The sequence below is a fragment of the Mugil cephalus genome, chromosome 19 (genome assembly GCF_022458985.1).
Source record: "Mugil cephalus isolate CIBA_MC_2020 chromosome 19, CIBA_Mcephalus_1.1, whole genome shotgun sequence".
Lineage (NCBI taxonomy): Eukaryota > Metazoa > Chordata > Actinopteri > Mugiliformes > Mugilidae > Mugil > Mugil cephalus.
Genome location: NC_061788.1, coordinates 20,585,696 through 20,610,753, shown reverse-complemented (window position 1 = coordinate 20,610,753; position 25,058 = coordinate 20,585,696). Strand labels below are relative to the sequence as shown.

The 25,058-nt window shown below is 40.9% G+C and overlaps 1 protein-coding gene across 8 annotated transcripts in view; it reads left to right on the top strand.

The window, feature by feature from the left end:
- The first annotated feature begins 2,117 nt into the window (after window positions 1-2,117).
- LOC124997111 (transcription factor 4-like) overlaps window positions 2,118-25,058 on the top strand; it is a 198,916-nt gene continuing 175,975 nt past the window's right edge. For 2 of the 8 annotated variants that reach the window (XM_047570697.1, XM_047570691.1), the window contains exons 1-3: window positions 2,118-3,308; window positions 3,668-3,706; window positions 7,466-7,538. In XM_047570697.1, coding sequence (XP_047426653.1) covers window positions 3,207-3,308; window positions 3,668-3,706; window positions 7,466-7,538 — 214 coding nt within the window. In that variant the 5' untranslated portion in view covers window positions 2,118-3,206. The remainder of the gene's footprint in view (window positions 3,309-3,667; window positions 3,707-7,465; window positions 7,539-25,058) is intronic. The other 6 variants (XM_047570692.1, XM_047570695.1, XM_047570693.1 and 3 more) reach the window with 5 other exon arrangements.

The following is a 25,058-nucleotide window of genomic DNA, read 5'->3' as shown; positions in this document are numbered from 1 at the left end:
TGCACTTGAGTTAGAGTTAACATGGGAAAGAGCATTTACTTGCAGCTGTTCCTGAACTTAGATTTGTTGATCATAAAGTAGCAGTAAGCTACTACATCACTAAAAACTCTGTATTGTTGGTGGCATGGTACATGCCAAATCTCTTAGGGACACAATGTTGTTGTGACAGCAATATAGACATAACTTAAACATTTCAGAAAAAAATGGACACTTGAGTATGCATCAGCATTATATAAACTACATAAAATGACAGAAGCCATCACTGAAAAGAAAGTATTTGACATGTACTTTAGTGTTTTAATTTGGCAGAAGTCCCATCCACTATATATGAGCTGGAGTGTATGACATATACTGCAGCCAATCACCAGGGGGAGCTCTACTTACTCTGGCTTCACTTTAGAGGAGCTGTTCCATCCTTCATCTTTATGTACAGTCTATGGTTCAACAGTTAACAATATAAAGACAGCAACTCTACCTTATTTAGTATCTCGCATATGTTTTAATTTTAGGAACAGCAAAACTAGAACACAGAGCAGTGACACTGTGGTTTATCATGGGCAGTGAATTCAAACGTTTACAATTCAATTATTGCACTTACTATAGAAAGACATGCAGTTACACTTTTTAAATAACACTTTTAACACAACTTTGCACATCTCTCTCTTGGAAACCAGCTAAATGATCACTTGCCCTCTCACTGAAATGTTCCTGACTACTGCCATGGTAACCAAACTGCCTGCCCCAGTGATTGGGAAAAAAACACAAACACATCTGCATGTTAGTGCAGGTCCAAGAAACCATTCAGACTGCAGTAAAGAGTCTGCAGTTTAAATAAAAGTGTCTGTCAAAACGATACCTTTCAGGTGATTTCACGCTGCAGATCACCTGAAAGAGGCGGGCCAGCAGTTCTCCATTGAACACTGGACTATGTGACAGCTAGCCAACATGGTGGTTGAATGTGGCGGAAAAAAGTATCTCTCTTTCTTCTTTTCGTGATTGACTGCCCCATATGGAAAAAGTAAAAAGCTCATGTTTACTAGTTCTCAAGGAGTTGCTGGCATGGTAATTTGTTGTTTAACTTAACCTGAGGTTTTACCCTGAAGGGTAAGTTATACTTACACTCGCCATTTGGAAAAAAATCTGATCTCCCACTTGAAAAGGTAGGATGGAAGTGAACAAGTCCCACTGGAACTTTTATCCACAAAATGTTTATCTATCTAAGTGCTTTATGTAGTATTTAACAAAGTACACAGTACACAATTAAGGAACAATTTGTAGAATATATGTAACAATGTGTGCCTCTGCATTGTGACCGACTGATGAAATGTACATGGCTTAGGGACTGTTAGGTTGTTGGACACACAGAAATACTAACTCCATCCTGTGCAGGCCATAAACATTCTGTGTCAGGTGTGTGTCACTACTTGCAGCCTTCAGGTTTCAGCACGCTTGCATTTTGCATTTATTATCGAGAACGAATGGACCCGTGTTCTTATTTGCCTTGTTTTTGTCTCAACTGTGACGGGACTTTCAGCTAGTTTGAAAGTGAGGCTCTCTGAAGGGCCGACAGGCAGGGCCACTTTTTAAATCAACAAATCAGCCTTTATGTTGTGCTTGCACCTGTGTGTGTGTGTGTGTGTGTGTGTGTGTGTGTGTGTGTGTGTGTGTGTGTGTTTTTCTGGCATTTTCTCTGTGAGAGAAACCTGCACATGCAGGGTGTAATTTGCAGAAATAGGCCAGTCATTTTATACCTGCAGGCTGTGGGTTGCACAAAAAAGAAAAAAGAAAAAGAGAGACAGAGGGAGTATGTATTGCAAAGTATTTCCAGGGAGGAGTGTTCGGTGTAGTTAAAGTAATGACCCATAGGGGGTTACCATGCAGGTCAAACACTGCACTTGTTTCAATGCAACCTCTAGTCTAAGAGCCTATGAATAAAACACCTACACAAACTACGTACACATGAAGAACGACGCATGCAGCCTACATATGTATAGCTACACTTATGGTACAACACAAGTACCATAAGTGAAGGTGTTATGAGTAAAAATAAATAAACACAAACAAATCAAACAATTAAATGATAAATAGCCTTGAACGTGTCTTTATTTGTAATTTTAAAAGATTGTATTGTGGAAGTTTTGTCAAAGTTAATGGTGCTTTGCTATTACCAAACTTTCGAGGGTGGAAAAATAAAAATCACCTTTTTTTCTCCACCTGACTGACTTTACAAATGAAAGCAGCCAATCGCCTCAACACTAAGCCATCATTCGGCAACAAACCAATTTTTCTTTCTTTTTTTTTTTATTAAAAAAAAAGAAAAGAAAAAAAAACACATTTAATTTTTCCCGTGGATTTTCCGCCGTCTCCTGCAGCAGCGGCAGCTTGGTGCTCGGCGTGGCGTTAGTCGAGGCTGTAAGCTAGGTGGCCGCACGAACACATTTATTGCGCCGAGGCTGTGCCAGACGCACATGGGATTCGTCCTGCGCAACCGGGGATCTTCAGCACCCGCAGCCGAGCGGCGGGCACCCTCAGCCCGGCTTGGAGCAGCGCGCACCCTGCTTGGACTCTTCCGCTGACAGAAAACACATACACATACTCACAGAAACAACCACAACACATTTCGGAGGTGATGTTATTGCTCCCCGAATCGCGGCGTGTTATTTATTTATATCGTGTGTGAGCCCGACAGTCAGCCGCGGCGGACAAACTGCGTCTTTGCGCGGGGAGGTCGGACTTGTGCGGCTGGGTGGGGGGGACGCGCACCAACAAAAAAAAAAAAAAAAAAAAAAAAAAAAAAAAAAACACGCGAAAAAGACTCCAGTTCTCTCGCCCCCCTTCTTTTATTTCCTGTCAGTTTTTTCTTCTTCTTCTTGTTCTTCTTCTTCTTCTTCTCTCTCTTGCGATTTATTTCCTGCTGCCAAACAGAGAACCCGGGACTGAGCCCCCTGTTCCGAGAGGATGAAAGAAAACTAGAGTCGCGTTCGAGGGTTCGAGGCTTTGAGGTTTTTTTTTTTTTTTTTTTTTTTTAAACTGGATTTATTTCGCTGTGGAGGAGAAAAAAAGCAACCCGGGAGCGGAGCGGAGCGCAAAAAGAAAAAAAAGCCGAGGTCTTCCTCCTCTCTTCTCTCCTCTCCCTCCCTCTATCTCTCCATCTATCAATCTGTCTACCTATCCTCCGCTGTCTATCTGTCTCTCCATTTGTTTCCATGTTTTTAGGTCCGTGCGATTTTGCTAAAATGCATCATCAACAGCGGATGGCAGCTTTGGGGACAGACAAGGAACTGAGTGACTTACTGGATTTCAGCGCGGTAAGGCAATCCACCTCCTCCTCGTTTGCTAATATGAATATAATAACTAGTATCATGTCAGTCCAGGGCGTAGTGGAAAATAAACGCGTCCTGTAGGCTTCATAGCGACCACTGTTTACATTTTAATGTATGAGCTGCCTCGGCACGTAACCTGCATTTATCTTAGCCCTCACTGAGTCTTTCAAACTGCTTGCACAAAAAAAGTTGAGTGTTTATGTGTAGAGTAACTTTGCAAGGGAAAAAAAGACAAAAAGACAGAAAGTCAGTGCATATTGTTGGTTTTGTGTTTGTTTAATTTCTGCTTTCTGTGTGTGTGCAGAGAATTGTGATGCTGCATTAGTAATTTTGTTGTCTTATAGATGCGAAACAGCGATTTGAAAATGTTCCCAACATCCATGGTAGTATACCTCATTTTAAGTCCTTTTTTATCCTTTATGTGTAGCTTGATTATGATTCTCCTTTCCCCTTTGCCCATGACATGATTTAGAAAATGCTTTCCGTTCTTTTTCTTCTTGTGAGTTTGACTGCTGCCATGCACCCTGCACCGTGTTGAACATAATATTTCAGATGCACAAAAACATGTACGAAAAAAAGGACTTGACGTTGAATCCTGAACCTGCATGACAGACAGCTAGACAGCAGCCGTAAAGAGGGCAATGTGTCACACTTTCGCAGCGCGCTTTAAATGCTCCTGCAGCAGGCTGTTAAATGCCCGAACCCGTGACTCCGTTTTAAAGTTTGTGTGTGTGTGAGTGTGAGCGAGTTTTTTTTTCTTTTTCTTTTTTTTTCTTTTTCTTTTCTTTTCTTTTTTTTTTTAAGGAACAGCCAATGTGGTGAACTTGACGGACAGGAAGTAGGGTCCCCCGCTCACGGCCATGTTTTCTCTGCGCCTCTCCTCCTCTGGGAGCAACTTCGGTCTGAAGAGGAGGAGGAGGAGGGAGAAAAAAAAAATCAGAAACACCCCCTAAATGAGGAGGAAAAAAAATACTTGTATTAATCCTTTAATGAAACGTAGAGAAGAAGCATGAACACAGGCTATTGATGTCCAAAAATATCAGCACTACAGACCTGGGTGTTGAGATGCTGCACTGGATGCAATTATGAAAGAAAATGACACCTTCACCTGCAAAAGGCTAGCTCTAGCAATATTAAAGCTTTAAACAATTAAGGACCCAGCCAAGGCCTGTATAATTTAATGAGTGTATAGGAGGAATTTAGATCTTTAATATATCATAAAACATATGTATGCATTTTAAAAGAATGCACTGTAACATTAAAGCCCCTGTAGCGATGTAAAGGCACAGCTGAGGCCTTCGTGCTATGTAAGACATTACAGAAAAATTAACAATGCAACCTCAACAGTATACTGTCATAGCAATTCTACATTAGAAGAGGCTAAAAATGTAAGAGTCTATGCATTAACTGCCATACCAGAAACACAACAGTCCCTGTAACAGTGCAGTTACACTGTTTTAACTAAGGCTTACAGTAAATATCAGATCAGAGAAGGGAACCACAGGTGGAAAATATTCTTCTATAGCAGGAGTATTTCAATAAAATGTCTTTAGCTGTACAGTTATATGATTTTCTTATAAACAGTAGGACTGCTGTTTCAGACCTCTATAGGCCCGTGTTTGATACCTATTTAAGGTGTCGAAAGTTCATTAAAATCATTATTGACTTTATTATCTATTATTTATTCTTACATTTTGCTAAATGAGATAATTCCATTTGTATATTGAAGTATATTATATAATATATACGAAAAGAATTAGTGTCACTAACAACTCTCCTGACTCCTAACCGATGTTCAATTCACAATGTAGACATTATACTTTTTTTTATATTCAATTTATTTATCTTTATTTTTCACAGGATTTCAACACTGTCAGTCAACCTTGTCTTAAAAGCTGTGTCTTGAAAATTTCAAACAAAGGAGTGCAGCAGCAGCCGCAGCCGCTAAAATGCGTCTTTTCTCATTATAAATGCAGGCCGGACATTAATTTATGCGATCGTCTGTCTCCGTGCGCCCACGAGCTGACACCAGCAGCACAGAGCGGTTAGGCTGGGTTATCGATAGACCTGCTGCTAATCAGAATTAGACGGTTTATCTCCCAAACGCTTGTTTTCCTCTTTTTTCCGTCGTAGCTGTGAGTGTGATCGAATGCAGCCTCCGTATCCGACCCCGCACACTTTACAGGCCCAACAGGCTGCACTGAGAGCAGTGACAGGTCAAACATTACGTAGACAGGTTTGATTTATCTGGCTGATTCAAAATAAATAAATAAATAAATAAAATTAAATTTCCTCCAACGTCAGTTCAAGCAAGGCATGCAGCATCTGAATGTGTGAAGCTTAGTTTGTGTTCACAATCCCTTTATCTCACCATCAGCCACTCCAACACAGGCCTGATGTTATCCTGGGAGGTTATCTATCGGGGTCAGATGTCTCTCTTTGTTACTTTGAGCTGTTCTGTTGTAAAGCTTTACAGTAGCTCGTACAGTAAGACAGAAGGAATTAGCATTCGTCTTCCGTCTCTGTCGTAACGTGGGCTTGATTTTCCTATAGATGTGTAGACCAGATGGTGACTAATTCTGATGATTGGCTCATATGTTTAAGCCCGATATGATGTAGACATGGAGCGTTTCATTCCAAAATGAACCGTCCAGTGTTTGGCCAAAATGGTAAAAACACATTTCTCGCTGAGGTGAGCTGGTGATTAAAGTAAGAAAGATTTTTGCATTTGATTACTTTCTGCTCCACAAAGCATGTCAGCGATCAGCTCTGAGCTGAGAGTCTGTCTGATGATAAGGACTGGGTACAGACAAAAAGAAAAGATGTCGTAAGTAGCAGGCAGCAAACAAGAAATTACAAAAAGATGGCATCAAGAGCTGGTGATTCAAGTCATGGAGTGGACTAGAGTTATTACTTGGTCGACTTTGAATTTTGACTGCTTATTGACCGCTTGTACTTTTAGGTGTTTGACACAATACTCCACCCCAAATTATAGAGCCATTATAGTAGCCAGTCACATTCAGTCAGTACATGATACCTCAAACTGTTACATACATACATTTGAATGTAAAAGCTCTGCCGACGAAAGGCTCAGACTTTGGAAACAACTGTTACTGTTACTGTTGTGTTAGTGACACAGCACCAAGAGCTTTATATGTAACACAATTTTTCAAAAGCCATCTATCAATGCTGCGGAGTGTTACATCATGTTTAAACATGTTAATCTATTGTAAAAGTGTAGAAACACAAAGTATAAGACTGGTGCAGGACTTTGCCTTGAGATGGGACATGACTTGTACATAGAGTATCTACCTTGACTTGAACTGGTCATCGGGAGTTAGTTGTCCTGACTTGGGGACTGACTTGACAGTTTTTTACAACGTCGCCCTTGACTCCAGACTAGCTTGTCTTGATGAAGGACTTGACTCAATACGTATTAGTCTTCATGCGGGACCTTTTGGACCTGGATTGGGAATTTGACTTGACATCTAACTTACATAGCAGCCTTAGGATTTAGGATAGGACCAAGGACTTGACGCCCAACTTAATGTCCGTGCAGATACAGGACTTGAGACCTTTCTGTTTTGACTTGGGCCCTGATTCTGAAGTTATTGGACCGCTGACCTTCAAGTTATGAGTTACGTCATAAAGATGTCTTGAGACCTGTTATGACTTGGCACTCCTGAAGCTTGATTCAGTACTTGATGGCCACAATTTGAATCTCTGGATTTTAAAAAATGGTGGTGACTCAGATTTCTGATTTAGTTTAATTTAACTCCTTTTTTTTTTTAATATGAAACATACATTAGTTAGTCAGTAAATTCAAGCAGTACCCAGCCCTTGTCACAATGGACATTTTATTCCTGAACAAAGTTTCCTTACAAAACAAGATAGCAATTTGAAAAGTAGACATAACGCGTTAATGAGACATAATGCATGTCACCATTAAATTGACGAAATTTCCTAGCAACAATCTAATGAGATTAGAGACTGTCAGCAGCTGTTTTCAGCCAAATGTTGCCCTGGCCTTTTTGGAATGAAGCTCTTCATGTGTAGCTGCAGTGATGTTCCTGTAGAGATGTGTCTTGCTGTCTGTAGCGTCAGTGCTCTCGGAGGTAATGTGCACTCTGTTTGTCTTGTAGATGTTTTCCCCTCCTGTTAGCAGTGGAAAGAACGGGCCGACCTCCCTGGGGAGCGGACATTTCTCCGGCTCAAGTACGTCAGCTTTCTCCTTTTTTTTTTTCTTTCTCCCCCCTTCTTGTTCTTCTTCTCTTTCCCTTCAGTCCTCTCTCAGTCCCTTCCTCTCCTTCCTCTTACACCTGCTCACTGCTGCTTTGCTTGCTATTTGAATTTTCTTGTGGGGGTTACCATGTTCTGTACATGCAGATGCAGTTTCTGATTTTTATGCTGTTTTTTTTTTTTTTTTTTTTTTTTTCTCTGTGGATTTTCTTTTAATATATTTTCAGGAGACCTGAAAAATTATGGTATAAAAATATAATTTGCTGCTTAAGCGTATATGTATATATATATATATATATATATACATAAATATATCCTTTGAATATATTGGCCTTGTTGTTGAGCTGGTATTTTCTGCACTGGAATTTGCTTTATGCATCATTTTGTTCCAACAGTCAGTTGGCTTGGTTTGACTTTATGACTCTGATTATGCGTCACTCCACTCTCATTAGTTTCCTACCACGTCTGCGACGAAATAGGTTGACAAACATTAAGTTTTTATGAAAGAAAAACTCCTGAAACAGGTAGGGACTTTCTAACAAACATTACTCAAACAGGAGGAAGTAGCACACTCACTGGGGAGTATTTATAGTGGTGGATTAATACCATGCAGCTCACAAGATCGCAGTGTTCAAGTTTATGTTCATTCCTGCTTTACAACAAATTATACAAGAGTGCTGGAGCACAAAAATCAGGTGCTGATGTGATTTTTTCTCCATTTTCTTGTCAACACGTTTGTTTTTCAGCTGCTTTGAGCTCCATTCCTGAAGGAGATTTCCTGTTTTTCTGATTTGGTGCTCTCATTCTTTCCTGCCCGTGTGTGTGTGTGCGTTGTGGAGATAAGTGGACTGGGGTTTTCAGCGCAGTGGTGGCTTTGGTGTTGAAGTGGCACAGTTTGGTGTCACCAGTCGTGAGAGATGTCTCGTCGCGGATATCGTTAACACTCACTGATTATCTTCTGTCTGACTGTAACGTTTAGCTGTGCAGTCACTTCAGTCAGATGTCTGTCAGGTATTTCTCATTTCTTGCATTCATTGTTCGTTGCGGTTAACTAGGTGATCTGTTTTTAATTCACAGAGTCAGTCAGTCAGTCAGTCTGTGAATGTGGCACTCACATTATGCGTAGGTGAGGTTGTGAACTAGGCGGAGAATGAGTCACTGAATCTGTAGGTATGTTGAGAGGTGTTGGTGGAGCCATTCATGCACTCACTCATTGTTAAGATGTTCGTCAGGAATTAGGTAGTTCCACTCTTTCGCATCCCTCCATCCAGTCAGTCATTCAGTTTTGGTTTTACTTCAGTCACTTTCAGTCAAGACTTCTTTAGTTAAGCCTCGAGTTAAAAAAACATAAAATAAAATCTGCTGTCAGTTTTAAGTAACGAGGATATTTAGGACTTGATCAATACTGCCCTAGTGCCAGCGCTGCTTATTATAACTTATCGGTGCTATTTGATGTCTCTCTCAATTTGACGTAAATGTGCAATTATGCACACGAGTGCATAAAAAACATCCATCTCTTCTCTGTTTCACTTTATTGTTCACTGGGGTCCTGCTTGAGGAATTAAAAGTTGATTCATGCTAACAACAGCGAATTAAAACACGCAAATAGTTTAGATGCTTCAAAAAGATGTAAAAGGTGAGATATTCATTTTGAAAGCAAAAAAAAATAAAAATATGCATAAAGTTGATAGTGTTGAAAATTGAAGCAAATGCTCACGGACTTGAGCGGGGGATAATAGAAACTCTGACAGTCACAAATATATGGCTTATTAGTTTGTTTAGAATGAAACATTGTTACATGCAACCTACATGTAGATTTAGCATTGTTGTTGAGCTATATCCTGTTGTGTTTTTCAACCTTCAGTACGTTATTAAAGGCTGGAATAGCATAGTTGCACTAATTGTTATCATGGGATGGTTCAACATATCTGGCCTATTCCGTACTGGTACCAATTTGAACAGGTCCTAGGTACCTATCAGTTCTGACCTGAAAGTCAGTAGTAGACCTACTTTATACTTTATATGTCCATGAAATATTCAAGAAAGGCTGAAATACATTTGCTCAAACCATCGCAGGAGGTGGTTCAAGATGCACTGTGGGCATATCCATGAATATATTGTCTCTCTTAGCGTCTTCAAAGATGATTAAGCTACAAGTTTTTCTGAAAAAGCCTGACGTGCATTACCGTGCTTGACTTGTGATCTGGCCAGCAGAGGTGCATACATGTGAATAGTCTCTAAGTGACTTGAGTGACTTGGTATATCAGTAAAATACTGTAGAGGCTGCTACATACTGTAGAGGTGGTGCTCAGGGAATCTGAAGCATTCTAATGCTGCATATTGATAACGGCAATGGTGTGATTGAATTAAATAATATTTAACTTAAAATGAACTGTGTCAGTGATTGTGATGTGTTGTTGGCTTTTATTGTAAAACACAGATGGTTGAATGCATCGGCCTCTATTTTGCCTCTTTGCTGTGAGAGCAGGTTGTAGGTTCATGCAGTCTAAACCCGGACCAGTGGAACAATTTCATCTAAAGCCTTTTGTGAAACGTCCACATAGGATCATTGTTTCTGTTGCTCCCGCTCATGTTGTTTGCCCCTGAACGATGTTCGGAAGCCATTTTGTTACTTGGCTGGGAAACAGAGAGATGGCGAGGCATCTTCTTTGTTTACTGCTTCGTTGTGCGCTTGTTGTTGTTTGTGCTCTGCAGTTTCGTTGATGTTGTTTGCTCCCGTGCCGTGCATACAAATGTGAGGGGGGATGACAAACGTTACGATTTTGAAAAAAAAAAGGGTTTTGTTGAATTTGTTGCGGTTATTAGGCCTTAGGTGTGCTGCATGCCTATATTTGCATTGTTTTTGGTGTCTTTTGATGGAGGATACATACACATTTCCCCTTATACAAATCACACTCTGTTTCCTTTGCGCACACATCTCACCCTCATGTACAAGATGACACAACACACACACACGCACCGACACACACGCACATGCTCTGCTCACCCCTGCTGTGGCTTTCTGCAGGCCTCGGCATTTTGATGAGCTTGGTGCTGTTTGTGAATGCAGCTAATTAGAACTCTATAGACCCACACAACCATGAGAGCAGCGGTTTCCAAAGGCTGGGGCGAGGCCAGAGGCTGGGACATGCCAACACAGAATGGGGTCCATTTCCTTTAGGTTAATAGTCATGGGTTTGGTTTTTGTATGTCAGAGACATTTTAAAAAGTGATCTTTAATTAAACGGAAATGTTACTCTTGTCAGCTATTTTCTTTATGCTCTATAAAGTCAATTCCAAGTCATAGCACAATCTGTTTTTGCAGTAACAACTGACCATCAGAAATATTTTGATGTATCATTTTTGCAGACATACCTAATGAACAGAGTTCACACAGTTGGATTTGCTGGTGCAACGTACTTCAGAAGGCTTGCAAACACATCAGGCTGCTTTTTCAAACTATCGTCTCCTGTCCTGAGTGGTGTCACCTAGACGTTTTGGTTTCCAGTAGGGTTTGTTCAGACTAGTCGAAGTCGACCTCTCTGCAGTGCCATGACGCTTTGAGCAGATCATGTAGTGTGTGGAGATACTTTACTAAAGATGAAGCCCGTTCTATTGTGACATGCAAATATGTAAATCAGTCCTTAAAGACAACAAAAGTACTGCTACAATGTCCACTCATCTGAAACTAGACACTAAAAGTCCATTATTCGGCTGCCCTATCCCATAAAAACACGATGGTCATGATTTATACAGGCTTTACTTCTGCAACGTACAGTTTGCAGCACACGAGCTACGTCTGTTTTCAGCGTAACGGACTGGTTTTAAATTGTTTTTCAGTTCTGTTGTGTTCTATTAACTGATATTGTTGCTGTTTTTGTAGAATGAACAGTAGCCCGGTTCAATAAATTTGCAGAAAATCCTCCGTAGTTTCCTTTGTGTGAGACGCTACAACATTTTAAGGCAGGAATATCAATTATATTGTTGCGAAGCAATAACTTTCCATTGTGTTCATATTAGTGACATAATTGGCGACTAGTTGACGTCGACTCTCATCTTTCGACTTTCAAAAAAAATGCAACTCCTTCTCTTAACATGCCAGTTGAATTTCATCATGAGGCATGTTTCCACAGATACAGAGAAAAAAATACCTCTGCATTATTGGGATAGTCCTACAACCAATCAGATGTGCAAAGTATATGATGGTAAAGGAGAAATGAAGTACTCAATCAAGCAAAGCACATTTTATGGATGGAAGATAGATCGTTTTAGTCAGATACATGTAGCGTGTACTTGCTTTAATCACATTTCAACATGTGGTTCTAGCTTCTTGGCTTACCTGCTACAAGCTTGCAATATTTGGAAAGTACGCACTATGTTAATCCAACAAAAATCCAACTAATCCAACTAAAATAATGTGATAGCCTTTTTTTTTTTTTTATCAAAAGCTTTAGGATGTTTACATACCTGAAAATTTTCAATGGTATAAACTCAGGTATGTTTAAACAACTCAAGTGTATGATAAAAAATAAATAAAAAAAGAATTCAAAGAAGCTATCACACCGTGGTGATACACGACACACCACGGAGTAAATGGTACAGCAGATGGACTTTGAAACAGTGGTATTGGTGGTACAATAGCTACACTGACACCAGGTAGTGATGCCTTCTCCCCAAACCACCAGTTTCACTACTCCTTCCACTCTTCGTGGTACCACTGCTCAGTTTCCATACTGTGTTGGTTCAAAAGCATAACCAGTGTGATTGATAAGAGGATCAAGATCTCTGTCCATTTCATCCTTGTCCATTTCCAACGGCATTCAGAGTGATCCAACCAACCAGTTGGAAATGATGAAAAATAAACCTCTTAAATCTTTGATTTTTTTAACTTTTTAAAATTTGACTATAGCAAAGGTGTTATTTCGGATATAGGTCGCAGTTCAAGGACCAATACATGTCTGTTTCATTTCCCCTTTTGAGCAGGAGCATTCAATATTTGTCTTTTAAAGATGTCATTATCATGTCAATATCCTTTACAGACAGACAACAGACGTGATACTGGATTCAACAAAAAAAAACCAGAATTTACAAGAATCCTCATATCTGAACAACTTAAATCAAATAATTATGCTTTTGCTCAAATAAATTTTGTACAGCTGAATCCTAGGTAGGTAGGACTTTGCTGTTGCCAGTCAGGACTGCTATTCTTTGATTAGGCTTTTGCTAGTCACACTTCCTAGCCCAAATGAATCTTGATGATGTATGGATGTTTTCTTATTACGTCACTGGCCTTCAACTTAGCCTAGTGTAGCCAGACTTTATTCTTATTATAATGAGTCTGATAACATACAATTTGTATTTCATTGAATCCAATACGGAGAAAGAAAAACAGTTTGTGCAATTGGATAGTCATCTAACCAATCTGCACAATCAATTTGACCCGGCAGATATTTGCTGGGGCATAATCAGTTCCCAGCTGAGAGGTTCCAGACAAACTCAAGTCACAAAAAAAAAAAGATCTGGCTTCTAGGCTAGGTAGAAGTTGCCTAATCGGGCTTAAGGAAGAAAACATCGCAAGCAGGATATAACAAGGACGAAAGCCTTGAAAGAAGCACAAGGCAGTGTTGTGTAAAAATAACGTCTCAGTCAGTCAGAGAGACAGAGGACTAAAAATATGTTTAAGGATTTGGTTGATCTGATGCTTTTGAGGACTGACTTTTCCCCAAACATGTCCTCACGTCGACACCGAATTCTAAAATGAGAGCCTTTGCACAATGCAGTGAATACATTTAGATTTTGAGACACAGTCCGCCTTCCACGTCAACCCTTGTGTTTTGTCCATAAATTCTTTTTTTTTTTTGAACACAAGTACAACAATGCTCAAGTCCGCTGACTCTCGCCACGGGCATCCACCCGAAATGTTAGGCGTTTATTATTGAGACATTTTCGCACGTCACCTTGTGTTTTGTTAATTTTTGATTCATTCCTTGAAAAAATCACACTTCAACATACATGTGTCGTGTGGTGTTTCTAACCCACTGGATCGAAACCGTTCAGCGAGCGGCTTCATTGCGTTTACAATAACACCGCGTCCGTTTGTTCTATTTTGGTCTTGGCTGTTTTCTTGTGTGTTTTGTCTTTTAAATTTGGAAGAAAGAAAACGGTGTGTAAAACCACTTAGTATTCCTCTGTTTGTGTCTCCTTGTCAGTGGTGTTGGAAGGGGAGCCTGGAAAATTTGCGTGAGAGATTTGAAGAGTTAATTTTTTTTTTTTTTTTTTGATTGAACCAAGCAAGTGTGTGTGTGGGCAGGTGTGCGTGGAGTTAAGACCAAAAAGTGTGTTTGTGTGTTTGTGGTATCTGTGGGAAGAGGTCTGGAGGCGGGAGGGCAAGCCATTACCCCCCTTGCTGTGGGACATAAATTTGGCACAAATATATGATGGGAAACGTTTCCTGAGCAGAAAGAAACAACGACAGGGAGAAAGGAAGGAAGGGAGGAAGAACAAGAAATAGGAAATAAAAGAAGCCAGGACGAATAAATGAACATATGAATAGAAGACTCAAGAGAGGAAAGTTTAGAGGGACTAAAAGTACAGAGGAAATAAAAATGACTAGGAAATTAAGTAAGATGGAAGAAAGACGAGAACTGATGACAGGGGCAAATGAAATGCCCAAAGGTAAAAAACTGAGTAAGAACAAAAAGGAACAAAAGAAAAAGCAAGAAGGGAAAGCTGAAACTTTATGAAGAACTGGAGAAGGAAGAAAGAGAAGCTTAAGCAGGGAAAGGAGAGGAATGATGAATGGCGAGCTGAAGAAAGAAAGGCTGCGATGACTGGAAGGATGGAAGGAGATAGAAAGAGGAGGAATTAAGAAGGATGAAAGATGGAAGAAAGAATGGAAGGGGAAGTGAACTGTGGAATAACAAGTGGAAAACAGGAAGAAATAAAGTAATGGAAAAGAAAATTAATAGCGGGACAGAAGGAAGAAAGGAAAGGAACGGAAGCAATAATGGATGAAATGGAGGATGCATGTATGTAGAAAGGGAGAACGGATGGATGAATGGATGAAACCAATGATGAGAGGGAAGCAGGGCAATTAACTGAAAAAAGGAAGAAAAAGAGGGAAGGAACGAAAGAATGGAGAAAGACACAAGGGGGCATAGAAACGAAACCAGGAAGGTAGAAAGAGAATAGGGAGAAACACAAAGAATAGATAGGAAAAGCTGAAACTGATGAAAACAAAGGAGGACAGAAAGAATGAAAGTGTGAAAGGTGACGGGGGCAGAAGGAAGCAAACTGCGATAAAGAAGGGAAACAGGAAGATTAAATATAGCAGGGATGAATGAAGAATGAAAACAGGACAAGGGAATAAAGAAGGAAATTAAAGTGGAACACAAGAAAGGAAGGATGAAAAGGAGAGAATGAGGGATGCGGTTAATAAAATAAAAGGAAAAAAAGGAGAAAAATAGGGGGAAGAAGGAAAGGATAATTCTGGTATTGTGTGTCAACAACTCCCAATGAGTGAACAGACTAAAACCAACAATATTACCCTGTCCCTCAGTACTTTCTGACTCCCCTGCCTGTGGCTGTACGTCGGCAGGCCACTGCTTCATACCGAAGAAAAAAAATCCAAAAAAGACAATAATGTGTCGGCTCAGTTTGTGCTTCTAAAACAGCTGGACTTTGTACGCAAACCAGAAGTTACCCTGTCCAGTTGTGTATGTTAATGTCAGTGTACATTCAAGACACAGTTTATGTTCCATTTATAGGTTCTGTTTTATATTCTTGTATTATAGCAGTATATGTAGCACAGTGAGGCTAGAAGAAACACTATTTCACACCTCTGTTTGTTCTTCATTCAAATTTTGTGGAAATGACTGCAATCTTGAATCTTGAACGAACACACACATTTAGTGCTGGATGAATATTCACTGAACAACAAAGAATGGTAACCTGAAGATTTTATAGCATTAAGGATAACAAAGCAATTAAAAATATTTTTTATTTTTTTAGTAAAACAGATTCATGGTTTGCGTTTTACTTTTTCAATGGATTTGTTGACACTAATAAAAACGTGGAATACCACAAGGCCTCTCCTTTCAAGACATCGCCGCTTTGGAAAAGATTGCCAAATCAATGAGCTTTATCCTGTTTTATTTTATTTTTGTCCCCCCTTCCACCCCCTTCATCTTCTTCCTTTTCTTGTCAAAACCAAAGACAAACAGAAAAACACAGCAGTGCTGTCGCCCCTGCCAGCGAGCTTCACGCATTAGCAGAGAAATTTGGGCAAGGGCAGATACAGCCCCGATGGCACGCCTGATTTTTGTTCCCCTAATTGGCATAGCTTATTAAGTCACAGTTCACAGCGGAGAAAAAAAAAAACGGGGTTGCTTTAATAATCTCTCTCTCCCATTTGATTTAATGCACTTGTACCGAGACAGATAACGTGCCTCAGCGCGGCGAGCATTGCCCCCACCGCCACCCTCTTGTCTTTATTCAGTCAAATCTGCCTCCGTTACGCCCGTCACTCAAAAACACTCCGGCTGATCGCTTTCAAAATAGAGATGGAGAGCAGGAGCCAGTTGCTTAATACCTCATCCTCCCACCTTCTCTCTGCCTCTGAGGCTGTTAAATTGTCTCGTTTCCCCGGCAAGGCGATGCAGAACGACTCACAAAAACACCCAGCCATGCTCTTAATTGTGGTGCGGATTAGGGATTAATAGGCGTTTTTAGCCATAATGGCAAATATTATTAGCCCCATTTGCTTTTCTAATGCTAATAATGACTCTGCTAATAATGGCAGTGATTTCAAGGTTAGTGCCTGTGAGTACTCGGCATGGATTTGTTTTTTCTTTTTTCTTTTTTTTAAATCTTCCTCAAAGCTCAGGAGATTGACGTGCCGCTTGCTTCGACGGGCCGGCTCGCTACCGAGTCGGAGCTCCATATGTTTTCCCCAAAGACGATGCCGAGATGCGTTGAGGTGGGCTGAGCTGTTGAGTTAAGATCAGTTTTGTATTTTTTTTTTCAGTTAGGATTCTGAAACTAGTCAAATTGAGCTGTTTAAGTCCAGCTTGCTAACTTCTTGTGGAACCACTGTGGGATAACTGTGCAGCAAAGAAGAACTCCCTTCTGGTTGGGCTTCTGGTTGCGTTTCATAAAATGTGTGCCAGATCCGCTGACTGCTGCTCTAGAAACATTTTTGTTTTGTGTCTGTTACATCATGGAATTTACGTCTCATAGATCCTTAGTTCACCTCTACTTTGTTTTAAACCTTTGACCCAGTGTAGCTAGACTTAATTCTGATCACAGCATGAGTCTAACAACATGCAATTTAGATGTCATTATGGACTGTGTTTCAACTGATGCAGATAAAAGAAATACCTCTACATGGAACTGGATAGTCCTAAGCCAATTGGCTGATTTGTTGTACACAAATTCAACTCCAGAATACGGCTTGAACGGCTTGAATAAAGCCTGGCAGATCCTTGCTGGAGTATAATCAGTTCCCAATGGGGTGACTCCAGACCAACTTTCTGCCATGATAAACCCTGTTGGGTTGAGTGTTAGGATGTGTTCTCTTTTTATTTTATTTTATTTTTCAAATCTGGTTGAAAAATTAAGTCGGGTTGCCTCATCTTAAGAGCAGAGAAGAAGAGGAAACGTGTTCCGTTTGCCCCGAGTCCTGTTGCTTTGGTGATTTACACGTCGTGACAAAAAAGCTGAATTTGAACCGTTATTACTGGATATCAGAGTCGGCTACCGATGAAACAGTTGTTGGTTTAGTTGCCAGCAGTGTTTCGTTACTTTGTGAAGCGCTTTGTGATAAGTAGACTAAAGGTCGACAGAGTGCCGCTGTTAAATTGCCGGTTTTCATCAGCTCTTGGCTGGAGTCAAAAGTGAATGTTTTTAGAAGCATCTGTCGTACACCTGCAGCTGGTTAGCCGTCTGATTGGTATGCTTAAACCAGACATTAGCTATGGAGAGTGGTTTGGAAGACAGCAAGATTTTCTATATAATTTCATAGGCTGAATATGTATAACCTCTATGAGCAGATATTTTCTACGCCCATCTTTGAAATCGTGATTATTAGACTGAACTTCTTTTTCATTTTTGACTTCATTACTTAGTCTGACATTGTTTTCATATTTGTCTTTTACTGGCAGTAGCAAGAGACATATCTATCTTGTCGAGGTAATTATTAGTTGACATACAATTGTTAATAGTTATCACATCTACTTTGCTTTTAATCTTCGTCATATGAGTGGAGAATTATATCGTAATTAAAGCGATGTTACGTGTACAGCTGCATCCATATGATCCACGAGGCCCTTTTTCTTTTGACACTTTCTCTGGTACTGACACAGGAAGGGGGTATTGAGATTGTAAAGATCCAATTGTCCAAATTGTTATTTTTTAAATTTATGTGTTTTTTTTCTTCTTAAAACTTCCTTCACCTGCAACCATAGGCTGTACAAAAAGTGGACACCATGACAGAAACTGCAGTACAGGTCATAAGCTCCACCTCCTCCATGTTAGTGAGTGGGGCCTGGGCCAAGCTGAAACAGTTTCTCTTATTTGAGGTAGTTAATAACATACTGATGCATGTTTTAGTGCCCACCTTTCTGAGACGTTTCGCTTAAGTTATTTGATGCTATAAAAACTTTATGATACCTGCTCAGTGAAGTGGTCCGTAGGAACCGGAGTGTAGAAATTAAGGTAGAACTGAGTGCAGTATTAGCCAGTCAGTCATAGTCTAGCCTAGTCTACTACTGTGCGGACTTGCTACCCACTTGTGTCTGTTGCCGCCCATATCTATGGGATACCAGCATCAGCGTGGTCAATGGTAGGAAGTGCGTCACTCAGTTTTTTTTTTACATTCTATGCTTGCACACAAATACCTCCAAAATTACATTCCCGTCAGCCTCAGCAGCACTTTGTTGCTTAGTGCTAATTAGCAAATGGTACACATTATATTTGCACATGGGAATGTACTGTTATTGTGCGCATGTTAGCACTTAGCGCTCAAAATGCAGTCCTCACAGAGCAGGAGTCGCTTGTTGAGCTATTAGTTGTATTCACAGGTGTCTTTTATTTTCCTGCTCACTAACACAATCTGCTCATTTCCTCTCCACCAATCAGCTGAAGGTGACTGAATACCCCCTCACCCCCCGTCCCTCCTGCAGTGATCATGGTTTTCAGTCTTCCGTCTTCGGTGTCTTTTGGTGAAACCTCACGGCTCCGGGTATCCTTATTGCTGGTAAACAGCCTCTTCTTCTTGCTCTGCGGTCGGTCCGTGACGTCGGCGAGGTGTCGCGTGTTTCGGTCGCCGGCTCCCACACCTGTTCGCTTGTACCGGCGGCGGTGGCGGCGGCACAATCGCAGTCACCGAGCCTAATTACCCAGTCCTTAAAAAATAAAGAGACAGGGAACGTCAACCAGCCTGCCTGGCAATTACAGCGGCGCTCAACACCTCTCCGCAACAAACACCACTCCAATTAGAGGAAGCCAACTTATTCTGGGAGGCGTCTGTGTGTGTGCGCGCATGTGTGTGTTTGTGTGTGTTTACGCTTGTAAGTGCAAGTGTGTGACAAGCAAAATTGTTTTGGGAGTTTAACGTCTACATCAAAACTTGTGTTTTGCGTGTGGTGTACTGCAGAGTGATTTTGTGTGTGTGTGTGTGTGTGTGTGAAAGAGAGGGAGAAGGTGCGTGTTTGTGTGTATGTAAGTGGCTAAAGTGAAGGAAGAAGAGGTGTGTTATGGGAAAATGGTGGCTGCTAATTGAGAAGACGGAGGACTGGAAATCAAATGTGGCACAGTCGGAGCAGCCGATTCCACCCACGTCTTCCTCCTCTTTCCAGCCTCTGCCTCCTCGTTCGCTCACTCCTCCTCCTTCATCTGTTCTTCTCCTCACCCTGCTATTCTTCCACGTCGGGTTCCTCATCATCTACCTCACTATTTTTGCCCCAACGCCCTTCCTCCACCTCCTCTTCCTCATATTTCTTGCTATTTGTCGTCCCGTCTTCTTTTAATCAACCACCTTCCCTATCATCGTCCCTTTCCTGCTCTACTCACTTTTCACCCTACTTCCTTCTCTTTCTGTTTACTCTTTTATTTTTTTATTTTATTTCCTGTATTGATCCCTCATGAGTATATTCATAACCCATCCATTCATACACTAATGAGCATGGTTGGGGTTAGGTGAAGGTAGAAATGTATGGTGGACCTCATCACTCCTCCTCTACCATCTCCATTATCTCTCAACCTATTACACTTTCTCATTTGCCTCCTTCTCACACTCTTCCCTACCGCATTTCAGTCTCTTTCTTCACATTCATCATTTTCTACTCCCTTCTGTCTTATTCCTATCTTGTCATCATTTAGTTCTTTGTCTTCTTTTTCCTGCAAGTCCACATCCTTAATTTTGTCTGTTGCACCTGTTTTTTTTTTTTATAGATTTTCCCTCCCTTTTCTTTCTTTTCCCTCCTTAAGCTTTGCATCTATTTTGCTATTCTCTCTCTTCTACCTCCACCATTCATCTTCCTCCCCCTCTTCAGTTTTCCTCTTCAGCTAAACCAGCGAGCGGTTGTCGACTCACTTGTCGTCCTTGCACTGTTGCCAGTTGCTGAACACAACGTCTCTCCACTTTAATTAGACTCTTATCGGTGCTCTTTTGGGTATTTTCGGTGCAAAACATCCTGCGGTCATGTGGCGTGTTTGTTGTTATTCCCTTTCTTTTTTTTTTTTTTTACTTTGTGTTTGCTCCTAAACTCCAGCATTTACAATGTCTTCCTGCTCTTTTTCCACATTTCCTATTCCAGTTCTTCCTTTGTGACCTCAAAGAGGCATGCTCCTTTAACTCCATCATAACCACATAAACCGACATGATGCATGCAACATGAATGGACTTTCCAGTAATAATAGTGTTTTTAATGTCCCACCTCGTTTGTCATATGTCATGCCCACATGTCTAATTTTGCTTCATAGTTGAAACATTCTCTAGATAAGTGTTGTCTTCACGTCCATGATTATTGTGTCATAATGCAAACAGAAAGCGTTTAGAGCTGATATATCATGACACTACATGCTGCATGTCCACTGATTGTAGGCAAAAACAGAAAGAAAATATACATTTGGTTTTTGTGAACATGTGAAATCAGCCCCAGACATGTGCTCTACATTACTCAAACATGCCAGTGACGGAAAAGAAAACAGCAAGAAGGACTGGAGGAAAAGGAGGATGGGCATAATGACAATGTAGAGGAACTCACATCAAATAACACTGTGATGAGTGCCAAAAATCTTTTTTTCCCCGATTTGTTTTTTAATTTATTTAATAAACCCACAATGTAACCTGAATCAAAACGCGACCTACAGCATACAGTATGTGGTGTAACCGGAATGTATCAAGGCTATTGTATTTCTAAATTCTAAATTGAAAACATCCTGTTTCCTCCCCCATCGTCATCCAATGCTTCCTGCTTTTTTTCCATTTCTTCTTCTGCCCTTCCCACTCCAAGTCGTTCACCTCAGAGGGCGATTGAAGTGAAGTTGCTCACACGCGGAATCGCAGATTTCCGTGTGTATTTGGAAGCCTCTCTCGATTTTGAAGTTGTTTAATGTACAAATATGATGCGAGTTGACTTGCCAGCGACACACTGAACCCTCACACCGGAGAGATCAGTGGGTTAAACCATCTGCTTCAGAGTTGGGGTGGGAGAGAGGAGTGGGGCTGCTCAATGGTTCATCCCGGCTTTTGTTTTATTCTCGGTTTTTGGCAGCGCTGGCACCAGAGTGGCACTGCCAAGTCCCTGTGTGTGTGTGCGTGTGTGTGTGTGTGTGTGCGTGCGCATGCGTGTTCCTACACACGCGCATGTGTGCGGGAGCTATATTTTCCAACCAACCCCCCTTTTTCCACACACGCACGCATACTGACATACATGCACAGCCGCACACACACAGACTGTAAATTGTCTGGAACACCCCTAATGCCATCTGGTCTTGTGACGGGCCAGACACAGTGTATGAGTGTGTGTGTGCATACTGTAAGTACGTGTGTGCATGGAGAGAATAAGAAAAAGACAGGGAGAGAGGTGCATGCGTGAGGGTTTTTTTTGCATGTGTGTTACTGCGCTTTTGTTCATTCATGTCAATGTGAAAAAGAAAAACACAACCAACACACACACGGCAATGCTAGCAGTGGATTTACTCCACCATCTTATGTGTTCATGTTAACGTCAACGTTCACGTTAAAGTGGAAGTTCTTCCCTGGTGTTTAATTGGTGTTTAGGTCAAACTGGCTTTTTTAGTTTTAGACATTTTCATTTTTGCCTAAAAAGACATACCCTAAGTCGTTTTTTAATTGCTCTTGAACCATTTGGAGTACAGGCAAGGTTTGGCCTCTTTTGAAATGTAACACTGATTTTTTTCTTTTTTTTTTTTTTGCTACTGGTACTAGGTAATAGGAGTTTGGTAAGGTTTTATGAAAAAAATCTTTGCCTCCATCATTGCTTTAGCCTGGTGTTGCGGACTGGAGAACACAATGGGATCACAGCTTGAAGTCTTGCTGCAGCCTACATTGCAGCATCATAGATCACATGCTTGCTGTGGACTAGCTATTTTACTGGAGGACATTTACTGGACCGTTGGCAATACAACAGGACAATTTTTGTTGGGAGTTTTATCTCCCTTCTGTAAAGGCTCAATAGATGAGTCGTATACATTTCTGAGTTTGCGACTGGTCTGAAATAAGTGTATACTGAGCCTGCAGTTACGATTGTATCCTGTGATGGTGTGCATCAAGGTGTGCATCATTCTAATTATTAACGATATATGAGGAGGCTGAGTCAATCCCTGCTTCATTTGCGAAAACAGTGGACAGCACACAGACGGGATGTCGGTGGGGTTAAACTTGGTTTCGTCGTCAAGATTATTGTTACTTACTTACTTAGATCTTGTTAGTTGTTAGTCGCCAACTACATGGGAAAAGGCAGCTGTTGAGATTTCAAAAGACAGTTTTCCACTAGAAACAATGGTGATGCTTGACAAACAATTCATGGGTCCATTGACAACAGCAGTCAGATAGCGACAGGCTTCAAGACATTTTCAAGTGGCAAGCTTGCTTTTGACACGGGACATAAAGTTTATCTGGCTTCAACTTTTTTTTACCATCCTCTGACGCAATGGCGCTTTATATACAGTGAATAGCCCACCCACAACCCTTTCGATGACACCCCCAAGCACTTGAGCGAAACTTCAACGGCAACAGTTTTTTGACACTGTGGGCTAGAATATTTCTTTTGTTGAAGAAATCACTCAACATTCCTTACTCCAAAGATTCCTCTTCCTATTTATTGGTATACCGCTATACGGTGAGCTTCCAGACACAGCATTGGTCTGGGAAAGTAAACCAACAAAGAACATTAAACACTGGCAACGTGCCAGATTTCTACAGATCAAGTAAAGGAAAGGAGGGGACTGTATGTAAATGCTACTGTGAACAAAGAATGGAGTATATAATTATTTGTATAGGTCTCTTAGAGTCTTTACAGCAGCAAAATGTGTTGAAATGACGAAGCAGTCATCTTAAATGATCAAAGTTACATGTGGATATGACCCTCTGGACAATAGTACCATGTGTATTTTCCACCAGAGGCACATAGGAGCAGAGAATAATGAAACTGTATTGGCTTTAAGTTACTGAACCAAAGTTTCCATTATGCTCTGGGGGACGTTTTTATGGATTCAGTGGGTTACCCTCTGGGCTGTGACTATAATTGTTTGAATTGTCCATATGTTTACATTTTGGGAAATCTTCACCATTTAAAGTATGCTAATTTAGCCGTTGGCAGTTCCTGTCTACAAGCCCTGCTTGAATGTATAAACACCCATCAATAGATTCTTTAAATACTGAAGAAGATGCCTTGACTATCAAGTGCGCTGTGGAGTTAGAGAGTGTCTGGGTCTAGGATTGTCTTTTGTTATGATGCAATTTGTGGATGCTTATTCTGCAGTGCAAGTGCTGACCATATTGGTAAGTGGGCCAAATCAGCAGCCAAGCAACATCCTACTGTTTTCAGATCACCAGCTTGCACCTGTCATTTCCAATTCCTGGTGTATCCAGGCCTCGGGTTCTTACCTCCTCACCTCCCTACAGCTATCCTGCACCACCGCTGAAGGCATGTCCCACTGTACTGCTTCACTGAACTGAGCTCCTAACTCTGTTGAGCAGCGTAAGTGCCTTGCTCAATGGCATTAGACCCCCTTTAGTGCCTTACTCAGGGAGCTGAGTCGCAGTCGTTGAGCATCCCATTGATAACATTGTGAATTCAGGTTGTAAAAAGCACACAGTGAATGCAGCAAGGAAAGAAAGCTGAAGAGAAGAAGATGAGGTCGCTCTTATTTCTTTCACTCTCACTCATTACCACTTTCTCTCCCACACACACACACACACACACACACACACACACACACATGCGGGTTGACCTGAGGAGACCAGACCTCTTCTTCCTCATTGGCCAAAGAACATCTGGCTGTGTGTGTGTGTGTGTATGTGTGTGTGACAGAGAGAGAGGGAGTTAGCGAGAGAGCGATACCACATTGATCTCCCTTGTCACATTCCACGCTGTCAGGGCTGAAAAGGAAGACGTCCTTACTCCATTTCTCTCCCTCTGCTTTTCTGTCTCTTTCACTTTTTCCTAATTTCATTCTTCTCTTTCCATTCTTTAATTTTCCTTCTTGCTCTCTGTTCACTATGTTTGCTTCTCTTTTCGTTTTTCTGCTCCTCCATGACACTCATTTCAACTTGAAACAGCCTTCTCATCCAAAGGTTTCTTTGATACAATATATATTTTAAGTCATAATGATTTCTAATTAGAGCAAATCTGTGTTTCTCACTTCATCCACATTGCTGTTTGTACCTACACAGCTGTTATTTTTATGATGGGACTTTTTGGGGTGTGGACTAAATGGACCAGTTGGCCACTGTTCTGTCACCAAGACATCACCGTATGAAAACAAAACATCTTCCTCTCTGTGCATAGAAAGCAAGAAGTTCAAAAGTAAAATCGCAGCACTGGATTTGCTGAAGTTTGGAGGAACTCTGCTGTTGCTGTCAGTGATATTAATGGTGTCTAGCTTTGTGGAAACTAAATGTGCGGTTGTGCAATGTGTTCACTTTGAAACAACACTACCAGAGCGTGTTATCAGAAAGTTGAACTTCACTGTCAATTTATTATCAGTTGTGCTTATGACAAGTGCTGCAATAATCATGTGATGATCTGCAGAGGGAAGGATTTACACACACACTTGGGATTGTTTAGGAAAACTGAAGATATGATTTGGATGTCCCCTCAATAAAGACACTCTTTTTATCTTTTACTTGTTAAGACTTGATTTGTCCATGTCCTAAAGGACTGGAGACCCTATGTGAAATTTGGACTTGAAATTTAACTTGCTTCTATAGACTTACAATATGTCATACTTGTTTGAAAGCTGTACAAA